We start from the raw sequence: 12,249 nt of genomic DNA, 5'->3' as shown, positions 1-12,249 counted from the left end.
AACCAGATTACCAGATAGTGCCTCTAATGATCTCATGGGTGAGAAGGTCTGCTCCCAGCGAACCACACACACACCGCGCCTGAGTGCGGTCTTGGTTAGGCTCTAATCGATAACGCAAGACCATAAAAATCTAATATCCGACGCAGATGAGCGCCCGTTCGCCGGAAAGGAGGTCGCCAACGCGGGGTGTCAGACGTCTGACTTCTGGCCTATTCTGCGTGCCGAGCGCCAATCATCCGCGCAGATCATCTGACAATGATCTCATCCCGGCGAGAACTTCGGAGCAATAAAATCGCGAGCGCAACGGGAATTTCTCCACCCCGCTCTGCCTAGCCCTCCTTCGTCTTCTCGCTGCGGAAGGTCGGTGGACCATGTTCGCATTATCGCGCGACAAACTTTTATCTCAACATACACCGGGGAGAGGGCGAGGGCAAATAAATTTCACAATTTCGAAACCGTGTGTACGAAAAAGGCACCCCCCCGAAAAGTCCAACCGCCCCCAGGCTGCGAGGCGTGAGAATGGCAACACGGGTGTTTTTGACACACACACACACACACGCGCGCGTGCGCACGGGGGACGAAATGTAGTGCGATCCACTCATTACCATACGAATTAGCCCGTGTTGTTCTTCCTCGCTTCCCGCCGGCGCGAACTCCCTCCCTCCTTATCGATGTTTGCCGGTTGGCGACCCCAGGCCTACTTTATCGTTATAGGTTTTCCGCTCGCGGCTCGGATGGCGGAGCGTCTAAGAAATGCCAGTGCCAGCCAGCTGCGGCGACGGTCTGGAGAAAGCCGATGAAGACCACCACCTGAGGTGTCCGCAGGGTCCGGAGGGGGGAGGAGGGTTGTGGGGTAGACAGGCCCGGCAACACCCCAACACCCTGGTAAACGGTAAGCATACGCGGTTGGCCAAAAAGTGTCAGCTTTTTATGAGCGATCGCCGATCCAATGTAACAGCAAGCTGGAATGTAAATTTTCTTAAGCTTCTCCGCGGGCTTTGCATATGCTTTACAGGATTTTGACACTCGCTCGTGACGCACAGCCAGCCCGTCCCGCCCCGTTCCGTTCCGGCGCCCCGGAGCTTTTACTCCGGTGTCTATATTTACCCCCCAAAAACTGCCGGACACGAGGCACTCTAACGGATCCACGATCTATGAGATCATATGATGCTGGTGGCCGGCTTTATTGGTTTGTTTGGCGTGCGGTGAGCTGTCGCTGTTCGCCAGCAAACAAGAACGCACCACCGGAAATGAAACCGTATGCCAAACGCTCGACGCCATCGGCCGGGAGTTCGGTGCCCTTCGGGAGAAATTAATCATCGGCATTCTACACCACCTCCCCCCACCCCCGTTCCGCCAAGGGTGTCCGTTGTCTCCACGATCACGATCAATCGATGCAGCCGCACGGCACGCACCCGGTTTTCTTCGCCTCTTGTCACTTTCATTCTTTCCGCACGGTCTTTTTTCACGGCCTCGGTGTGTGCCATAAAACGTGCTACATACACACACACACACACACACACACACGCGCCCGCGTACGCCAGCAGACGTGACGGCTCGTCACGTGCACCACCATTTGACGCTTCGGTCGTTCGATTTCGATTTTTCGACTTTGCGTGTGAAGAAGGCGACCAAACAAATCGGTACAGACAGAAAAATAATAAACAAAAACGAATGCAAATGTTGAAGCCGGGCAAACAGGGCCCAGATCCCATGTCATTCTAAATGCAATTCAATTCCCCGACAACGTTTGGGGTCACATTAATGTCGTTACTCGCCGACCGAGAACGAAACTCATCTTCCGTGAGTCACGCACAGTTACACGCGCGCACGCACGCACGCATCCTTGCTGCTCGTGCCGCTTTCCGGAAACTATCCGATACGTTCTTTTCTTCGGGACTTCGGTAAAACTAGGAAGCAGACTTAGCAGGCTGCACTTGTACCGCTCCGTCGCTTCAGCGTCCTTTGGTTTGACATTTCATAAAACTGATTTTCAAAATCTCCTGATTTTCCAATGCCAAAGAAAAATCGGTCGTGGGATGGTAAATTTCCAAAAAAAATGGTCTTGAATCATTTAAAAAATTCTAAACTTAATAGACTTTGAGAGTAGAGTGATTGTTTTTAAATGCGTAAAGAAAACTAACATTTTAAAAATGAATTTTGCATTAGGAATAAAATAGGCATTAGGAAAAAAAATCTATCGCATATTTTATATCGTTGGAAAGACATTTCAATACAAATGCCATATTTTGGTATCTGAAATCGCATACCGAGTTTTTTTAAATAAATTTATTTAAAACAATACTTTTATCAGTACTAACGAAACACAAAAGGACTGTTCCGTCAACCATAATGTAAAATTAACAACGCGTTGAATAGGCTAAAAATATTCTTTCAAAATTTAGTAGGTTTTATAAATGCAAAATTAACTAAATATGAACGCTACTTAATTCCAACGATGGTGAATCATTACAGAACGAATGCGAATAGCAAAGATATTTTTTTTTTCTTTTTAATTAATGTCATTTGGTCAATTTACTAACGTTTTACTGCTATGTCACAACGACCGTCTTCGGTCACTCCTGTCCTTATTGGGCTTGCTAGACTCTCGTACAGAGGTGGGTCTGAACGCGGTTGCGATTCTAAACTCATGTTCTTCATACATTACATTTATAAAAAAGAATCGGATACATACAGGATACATCGGCGATATTATAAACGCAAAGATATGGCATTTGGACAAAAGAATAAAAATGGTGCCCATTCAACCGGTACACAATCACATTTCCTTTGGAGAAGCTCGAAAACAGCTGTATAGTTTTACAGCAGCACAAAGGGCTTCTGTTACAATCTAAAACTAAATGATAGGTTGTTGTGTTCATTTTTTTCAAATAATGTAATGGTTGCTGTTGAGTATCTTTTGATGATCGGCAAGATTCCAAAGCAATGTATGCTTGTTCCAAAAGGACCCTGACTAACTTCTCACGGTACGCAAAGGGTGACATATCATCACTTGCATTTTGTAGCGTTAGAAATAATATCTTGTGAATTTTCTTGTTTGCTAGTCATCTGTGGCTCATGAGTCACAGTGAGAAAATTCTTGCCTACACACGAATGTCGATGGCAGAAAGCTAAAAGCCGAAGGTATGTTGAAAATTAGGGTCGTGTTAAGAACGCATGCGTAATCCTCTGGTAACACAACACGGTTTACGGCAATTTACAGAATGAGTTGCATAGATGGGAACGCTTGTAAAAGCTCTACGAATATCTGAAGAAACCTTTTCTTTCCCCTTCTGTTTGGGAATTTCCGAATGCCAAATTTGTGTGTGATTCATTTCGAGTTTGTTTCGAGTCACGAAAAATGGGGAAAGTGGCGCTAGCAGCAGCGTGGTCAGTTGCTTCTTGCCGATTTCCCAATACTGCCGCACATATTTCCGGCTAGAAATTGTTTTTGAAGTACTCGCTAGTAATTAATTTAGTCGCTTCCGACCGCCCGGCCCGTGCGGGCAATGATGGGAAGTTGGTGCCGCACCCCCCACCATAAGGCGAAACAATTATGAAGTGTCACAGTGGGCGGGGAGGCACACGGGGCAGGGGCGCCACCCATCCCACGAAAAAACAAAACCTCCCGTCGGAGGAGGTTTAGCCGGACAAGAAGGGAGCACAAACTTGAAAATAAATGCACGCACAAGGCACGGCCGTTTCGTTGCATTGGCCGTTACCATGCTGTCCCATCGTCAGTAGCCCATTCTTCCACCCTTCCCACTCCCATCAACGCTCACGCACAAGGGAAGGGCAGTGTCATCCCTGCCAGCAGTGCGTCTTGAAACGCCCGATGCCTTTGAAATGTACGATGATGTGTTTCAAATGTTGAACTCTGAGTAAACCGAGCACCGTCCAGCGGTCGGTACTACTATTTCTACTAGCCTGGCCTACCCGTGGCCGGGTACTACCCCGCCCCCGGCCCCAGGGGCACTCGACAGTAATGGAATGCCACTACACTGGCGCAATGGTTAATGTTAGTTTAACGCCGAAACAGGGTCGGTGTCGGTACGCCGAGTACATTTTAATCAAATTGCACCACCATACCCATCGTTTCGTGGGGCTGGACCTTCCGCCCGCACCGGGACCGGTGCGGTGGGAGGGAGGATATCGGTGCTTCCTCCGCGCGGCCCGAAGGAAGCCACCCCTCGTAAATCAATCCCCTGCCCATGGCCCTCAGACGGTCGAATCGATCGTTCGATCGATGGACGACAACGACGACGACGACGAAGGTGGCCACCCCTAATGATTTTGCGATGAGCTCCAACGACGATCGATCCTAGAGATATGTAGAGCAGGAGCTAATTGCACGATCGTGCACATTGCAAGCGACTGGCGAAACACCTAAAACTTGACCACTAGCACCAGTTTACGCACATTTCAGTGTTATCTTCGAATATCGCCAAAACGGTTTGATACCTCAAAGGTAAAAATAAAAAAACAGTCAATCTGTACATTTTGCATAGTTTTCAAAATTTTCCTTACTATCAATCTCTGAGATTTGAAATTGCATTTGAAATTGCACGAACTTTTAAAAAGGAGTTAAAAACTTGTTTTTTGACTTTTTGACCTTTGCCCGAAACAAAAAAGGTTCGCTAAGAATGAATAACGCTCGTTTATCTACAAAATTTCATAGTTTTACGATTAACGAAGGGGATATTTCGTCTATAAAGAGAGCTCAAAAAACAAAAATTAAAACATGAACCAACAATCCGATATTTTTACGATAAACCATCAATCATTTTGATTGGTTGCGAGAGGAATTACACTTGTCAAATTCCCGGTTGAGGTTCTTGCTTGATCAAATATATTCAGGCAGCGCCAAAGAAACGAATCTAGTTCAAATTCCACCTGTAAATTATCTCACAGCAACATCACCAGCAAAAACGATGGCCAACGTTTTTTGATTGATTGATTGCAGACGATTGATTTGTGCGAATCAGAGGGCGACGCCGGAATCACACACTGCTGCACACAGGCACTGGACGCCGATGGATCTAAAGGATTCTAAACGAAGCGAGGACGAACAAACAATGCATACCTTTGTTACCACACACTGGATCGGATCGGGGCTTTTGTTTGCCGCACCACGGTTGCACACCAGTAACCAAGCGCTGCCGAAGGCCGGTTTGAAGTGGATCCGAAATCGATCGATTAGAATTATCCAGAGCGTTCACTAACAGGCGGGCGGAAATGAAATTGCATCACATTACACAAGGATTCACCGAGGATTCATCGCTTGACGCAGCGCGGCGAAGTTTGGCGTTGGGAAAAAGCTGCGCGCGACCGTTAGCGAAATGGCCAGTTGCCGAAAATTGTCTTTTTCTCCGCGCAGGAAAAAAGGTGAATGAAAACAGCGAACAATGTTTTAGCAAAACCAGTAAAACACACCGAACCGACCGAATAGTGCGTCCCCGTGCCGCGCAGCTCCACTCTGGGTGTCGTCGGATTTTCGTTTTTTCGTTGCGCGCGCTCGCGCCCGTTTTGAGCCTCCCTCGTGGATAGCAAAATTTAAACTGATCCATTCGTGCAGCCGGTCGACTGTCTTTATTTTTTCGATCACTACCCCCCACCCGCCCACGTCTCCCGGCCGATTGCTCCCCTTCCTCGCAACGCCAATCCTTTTGCCGATACTACACCACCCGGTTTCCTCGCCTGCGCACCGCATCTACCAACCATGCCTTCGCTCCCCCTTCCCTTCGGCCGATCCCGAACATCCCGATCCGGCGCGGTGTGCGGCGGGGAGGAGAGGGAAGCGTTCGTTTTATAGTCTGCTCCCTCGTCTCTTCTGTCGACAGGTTTAGGCCAGGCGATCATCGTTTTGGCGATTTTTCGCCGTACATCCCGGAGCGTCTGCGCTCGGTGCGGCATGATGGAGGGACCACCGGGCTCCCGTGTTGGAAGTATTACCCTTATCAGCAAATTAATCCGTTTGGGAGCAGACACAAACTACAGCAACTAGGGCCGACGGGATCTAGAAGAGCCAATAGGAAGCACGGAAGCAGACACCGTTGACAAATGAAATGACAATTTTTTTATTTCGAAATTTAGAATATTGCAATATGCACTAAATAGAGAATTTTCCTGGTTCACTAAAGGGTTATACCAGCGGTCGCAAACTATTTTTTTCGGATCGAGCCGCGAAACAGCGACATTTAGATTTGAAATAAAATTCAGTAAGTGGTGTTATTCTTTAGGCCTTTTGCTACTCGTTATAAATGTTGAAAATAGAATAGAACAAAACACCACCAATATATAACATAATGTAATAAAAATAATAAGTAAATAAACACAGTAGTAAGTAGTAAAAATTAAATAGAGCGAGAGATTCATTTGCAAAATTGGTTTATTGCAAAAGAACTGTTACGCAAAACCGTAAAACATATCTCAGCTTAGAATTAGAGAAGTAGGTGTCGGTTACTTTCAATAGCAGTGCATGAAGTAGTTGTGCAATCGACATTTGATGATGCTATGCAGTTAACTTATGTATTTAAGAGAAGATGTAACAACTTATCGAAAACATTAGAAAGTACTTTAAAAAAGTAAAAAAAACAACTCAAATTAGTTCACCGCATACCCATTTGTTTAATTAAATCAAACTAGTAAGGAGTATCGAGGGTTCGCCAGAAAATCAGTCCACGATTCGAAATTCATTTTCAATTCAACTTAATTGTTTTGTATTAATTTTCACTGCTCAGTAACAAATGACTTTATAGCAACAAATGGCTGGAGTAAATTAAATTCACTGCATGGAGTGTATTCGCTTGTAAAATAATAGAAAGAGTCGATCAAGAATGTGTTGCAATTACAATTACCGATAGTCCGGTAATCCACGATTCGGGGATCAACAGCTTCGCTCGCAGAAAAATTGCTTAGTAGCAAATGCAAATGCTAGTCAGTCAAAATATTTGGCGACCCCTGGTCCCCACGCCGTGCACAGGGATTTTCACCTTGATTCCTTGTGAAACGGCGCGTGTATAGTGTTGATGCTCAGATCACGAGTTTTATTTGATTGATCAATCTATCTGTGATTTTTGTTTTTCTTATTACATTCATATCTTTGCTAAGTGCAATGCATGGACCGGTATGGCCATACCTTAAGTAACTAGAAGTATTTTTCTTCCACTGTTACAGGCTCAGCAAGTTTCTCGTCCTGTAGACCAGAAGTTGGCGTTTTTTCTGCATTCAATTGCTATGGTATTTACAAAATGGTATTCCGCTCAGGTTAGTCCCTGGAATTGGCAAGCCCGAAGGTGCCGTTGAAAAAGTAAATAATCATTCCCCGACTCCATCAGGATTTCACCAAACTGTGGCGACCCCTGCAGCAGCCTCTTCCTTACCTGTTTCGTTCCGTGGCGTACGGCGCGATTGCTCCTTCTCTGTCGGTTCCTGTTTCCGCGCCTTCCGAGGAAGAAGGGAATGCAAGCCAAAAGACCATGGGCCAAAGAACGTTGTGGTACGGAAATGTGGTGCGCAACCAGTGGAAGAACGGGAGCAGCTCAATGTATCGACGAACAGAACGTCCTCCCGTGTGCATGCCCTGATTTGATATGCTGCCGGTGCGAGGTGCCTTTTACTTTTGCTAAATAGGGAATCGCCGGACCGGTGACCGTAATGCAGCGTTTTTTTGAAAGGTTGTCTTTTTTTTTGCACTTGTTTTTCTCGCTCATGTGATCTCACTGGCCTTTGGAGCGGTACGGTTTTGTTTCCCAGCAGCTAACAAATCCCGGCTGCCCGCGGAAACAGGAACAGGAGAGCGGCAGGTCCACAGCAAGCATAAAAAGTCCTGCTACCAAGATATCTGTACCGCACCCCAACCTTCCTTATCCAGTTTGTTTTCGGAAGATGAAATCTTTTTCCCTCTACATCCATCTCCTTCTTCCGTCTCATTCACCCGTTACTATCTCTCTTTCTCTCTTCTTTTCTTCCCTGGTTCGCAGCCCCCCAAAGCACACTAAAAATACCATCCAATCGAAAATACAGGTCTCATTAACATATTTCAGAATCGGGTCGCAGTTTTCGAAATTAGATTTCACATCTTTGGAAGCCCGACAAAGCCATTGCCTACAGCACGGTGTGAATGTGTGTGTTCGATTTTGATCGGTGTGGGCGACTAAGAAATTTAAGGTAGAAGACCCAATAAGTCACTTGACAATAATATGACATATTTATTTGGGAACCGCACATTCTTGTCTGTTTTGTTGGTTTTTTTCCTTTAGGTTTACCTACAACATCTTTTGAGGAACAGATTCGCTGCTGCTGAGAAACGGTTTTGGGGAATGCAAGTCGACCCGTTGTCGCTTTCATCAACAACCATGTCTGTTCCACCTTACGTTACGGACAAGATTTCGCGCTCGTCATTCACAATCTCACGGTTGCTAGTATATCGTTCGGTCTAGGGCTGCGGCCTATTGAAGCGAAGGACGCCAATGCGTTTGCTTCATTTATTATTTAACCTTAACTTGATCGATATCGTTGAATAACGTGGGACCGTTTCCTTCCTCCAGCCAGCTGTGACTTATCCTTTCACCGATGTTTACTGTTTTCTTTTTATTACGACAATGTTTCTCACAGGCGCAAAGCAGCTTGCCTATGGAACCGACGAATAGTAAAGAAAATATCTATCGAAAATAAATAGACTAACGCGCTCGTCTAGTTGGAATTAGTTAGAGAAATATATATATATGTATATTTAGCAGCGAATAGTAGACAAGAAAGCGACACGTGCAACCTGACTGGTGCGTTGCACAAGCTGCACAATGCTACGAACGGTGCGCGCTGTATTGGACTTCGTTTGGGAAAGTGGTTCTGCGTCAAGGCGCCGCGCGGCAGCTTCTTTCCTTCCGAGCAAATCGTGACTTCCTGCCTTCATGAGGAAAGCGCACCGTACGACGACGAGTTGATTCTACATAAAAACACGTACAAGCTACAACCTTGAGAGCGTTTTGTGCTACCAGTACCGGGGCTGCCACCACACCGCATTTCGTGTTGCGGTGTTGCGTTAGCTCTCTTTGCTACTCCATCGCTCCGCAACAGGATGAAAACGTCTACGATAACTGTTCACAAATACACAACTAGACTTCAGCTCCTGATCAAGCGGTCGCTGTTCGCGCCTGGTTGGGTTTCGACAGTCTGCTCTACCACCAGGCTAGACGTGGTGGCTGTGGAGCGCCTCGTAATGGTAAACTAGGAAAGAAGGCGAAATGCACGAACAACAATTCTTAAATGTCTCTCAAGTAGTATCTAACGGTAAACAGTATTTCCTTCTTAACTTAACTAACTGCACTGTACACATCACAATCACGGGTCAAAGCAATGAGTAAGGAAAGTTATAAAAAAAAACAAGCGATGCCCCTCTCACTGTATCTCTCGCCACCAACGTCAACGCCAACACCAACGCCTACGTACCTTACGGGTACTTCGACGACGATCCACGATCGTAGAAAAGCATATAGGCGGAACTGTTCAGCACCTCTTCGATGGGAACCTCCCTTACCACGGTGTCCGACGTGTAGTACCATCTGAAAGGCAAGGGCAATTTAGGGGGGTTTTTTTAATTCCAAATCCGATCGACCGGTATAAGTGGAAGCGCATATTGTTGCTTCCACCTGGCAAACACTCACTTGTACGAATTCCGCAGTGCACCCCGGCGATAGGTGACGAAGTGGCCTGCGTTAGCCTCCCCGGAGTGTACGATTACTGCCAGCAGCCGGTACAGGTTACGCGGGAACATTGCGCCGAACGTGTACGAACCGAAGGTCATGGAGCTGCCGGACGCTCCCTCGTTGCTTGCACAGTCGCCTCCCTCAGTCTGCCCTAGGTTAACTAGGCCGGCCGTGTAGAGCGAGGTAGTCGAGCCCCAGGGCGTGCTGATGTTGCTGTTCAGCCCCGGCTGGACGAAGCTGTACGGCGCCATCGAGAGCGTCTCCGGGAAGTGTATGCTGTCGAGGCGCTTGTGCGCTCGCCCACTCGCCAGCCAGGTCGTGCGGGCGATGTGAATGCAGAGACAGGCGGGCAGCTTGCTGAACGTGATCGTCTTCGTGTGCGTCGTCGTCTCGTGGCACGATTCGCACTGCACCGCGTCGAGCATTTCCGGCTGGATGAAATCGGACAGCAGGTTGCCGATGCCGAGCCCGGGGGCGGCCGTTTCGGGCAGCGGGAGCGTGATGCTGTCGAACTTGTCGTACCGCACGGTGGATTTGTAGCCGCAGCCGCCGCACTGCAGCTGGCTGCCCATGCCGCCGCGGAACGGATGCGGTATCTGCTGGTGCTGCTTGTCACCCCACACCGACACCCGACCGGGCCCCCGATTCAGGCGCTCAAGCGAGCGGTACGAGGCGGAATGCCGCTTGCCGGCAAAACCGCCGGGCTCAGCCCTCGCCTCGGCGTCCGCCTGCCGCAGCGGTGGCGGCATGGCCACCCGACTGCCGTCGATGAACCGCCGACTGACCCCGCCGGAGAACGCCGCACTGATGGTGTGCGCCGGCGACGCACCGAACTCGAGCAGCGACCCATCCTGGGACTGCTCCTCGTTTTCCGTGCACACCGAGTGCGGCGAGTCGGGCGTGTGAGCTTCGGAGCGGGTGTACCGCGTCAGGATCGTCGACTCGTCGTACTCGGCGTTGCAAAAGTCGGACAGCATCGCGCTGGAAGGTCGGGCCGGGATCGGGTGGAAACCACTAGAAATATCGCCCCCGCCAATACCATCACCCGCAGGACCCCGTACTGCACCGCCTATATCATCGAGCGCATCCGAGAGGCAGCCAATTTTGCGCGGCTTCGAGACCTCCTCCTCGAGCGAGCTGAGCATCACCAGCAGCAGCTCGTGGGCATCGTGCTCCTCGGGTGAAATCACCCAGCCCAAGGCGTGCAGGGCGCGTATGACGGCACCCGGAGCGTACGGGTCGCCGCGCAGTGTCGGATGCGTGCCATTGACCACCTCCAGCACGTTCTGCAACGACGAGACGAGACTTTTCTTATCTTTGGTGTTGTGCAGCTGCAGCCAGGCGATGAACTGGGGGCAGGCGGCGAGCGCCTGCAGCAGCGTGTTCAAGAAGCAGGTTTTTCCGAAATTATGCAACCCCGCTATCTGGCCGCGACGCTGCCGTAGCTTCGACGAGCCTGCGGTACAGGAAAAAAAGACATTTACATTAGCCCAACCCATCACCAGCCAGTCCACTTGGGGATGACAAATACTAATCCACAGGAGGGTAGAGACGCGTATCGATCGCTTCCTGTGGATGTAGTCCTGTGCCTTTCCATCCTGAGCACACCTACCTGAGGGTCCCCAGAACACAAATGCTCCCACAACAACGGCCGCGGTAACACCGGCGGCCATCAGTAACTTTTCACTTTCCATTGCTTTTCTGTTCTGTACGTTATTCACTCATGATCGACCGTTTACCAAACTATTTGCATGCTTTTCCCACCAGCGTTCGGCGTAACCTTCAACGCGATGTGTGTACACTCCTTTTTGCTCCGAAGGCAAACCGCATCCTTTACGAAAATTCCAACCAAAGCGTGTTGTATTTGATGAAAAATCAAAAATTGGCAAATCTTTTCACCGAAAAACCGCAGCCGAGCAATCAGTTATGCAGATATAATTGAACCTTTCTTAATTTTCACTGAACGCCAGCAGGATCGATCAACTTTTGTGTGATTGTTGTTTTTTAGTGTGTTGTTTTCTTTTTCTATTCAAATGACAGTGACATTCTTTATGACGATTTAGCTGTTGGCCGTGGTATATAAACCTTGGCAGGTTTTTCAATGTCCTATGAATTTATTTCAGCCGGGCAGTTCAGAATAATGAATTTGAGATTTCATTTTGTAACACGAAAAGTTTAGTATAATTTAGTAAGTAAACCTGATCATTCCATTCCGCGTGAAGGCCATGTTGTTTGTCGTAGGCCTAGATGTGTGAATAACAGATTCAATCTAGTTGTCAATGTACTATACCCAAGGTAAACCAATGCTGTGTGTTCCCAAGAAGGGAAGGTAAAACGAGCCGCTAGAGCGAGTCGCCAAAAATTGTCTTCGGCTAAACTCATTGGTTCCTGTTGTCCATCCTGTGTAGTATAAATTACAAGGCTAACTAACATGTAAAAGTAAATTACCTTGCATCCAACCTGCATAATTAGTTTAACTATTTTTTTAACAAGCCGTTAGCGTTCAAACAATCAAAAAGAATACATGCGTCGCCCTTTGCAT

General features: G+C 48.0%; 1 protein-coding gene across 1 annotated transcript; it reads right to left on the bottom strand.

The window, feature by feature from the left end:
* Nucleotides 1-8,368: 8,368 nt before the first annotated feature.
* LOC131290389 (ubiquitin carboxyl-terminal hydrolase 30 homolog) lies at nucleotides 8,369-11,440 on the bottom strand. The gene is made up of 3 exons (XM_058319543.1): nucleotides 11,320-11,440; nucleotides 9,666-11,163; nucleotides 8,369-9,563 (listed from the first exon to the last, which is right to left on the bottom strand). The coding sequence occupies exons 1-3, from the start codon at nucleotides 11,399-11,401 to the stop codon at nucleotides 9,452-9,454; spliced, it is 1,692 nt and encodes a 563-aa protein (XP_058175526.1). The 5' UTR covers nucleotides 11,402-11,440; the 3' UTR covers nucleotides 8,369-9,451.
* Nucleotides 11,441-12,249: the final 809 nt, after the last annotated feature.

Source organism: Anopheles ziemanni, chromosome X, assembly GCF_943734765.1.
Source record: "Anopheles ziemanni chromosome X, idAnoZiCoDA_A2_x.2, whole genome shotgun sequence".
In the NCBI taxonomy this organism is placed as follows: domain Eukaryota; kingdom Metazoa; phylum Arthropoda; class Insecta; order Diptera; family Culicidae; genus Anopheles; species Anopheles ziemanni.
This window is presented reverse-complemented; position numbering and strand designations above follow the sequence as displayed.

Coding starts and splice junctions, on each gene's coding strand:
- LOC131290389 (XM_058319543.1), bottom strand. CDS start 11,401: ATGGAAAGTGAAAAGTTACTGATGGCCGCCGGTGTTACCGCGGCCGTT. Junction 11,164..11,319: donor TGTGTTCTGGGGACCCTCAG/GTAGGTGTGCTC, acceptor CCTGTACCGCAG/GCTCGTCGAAGCTACGGCAG. Junction 9,564..9,665: donor GCACTGCGGAATTCGTACAA/GTGAGTGTTTGC, acceptor CTTGCCTTTCAG/ATGGTACTACACGTCGGACA.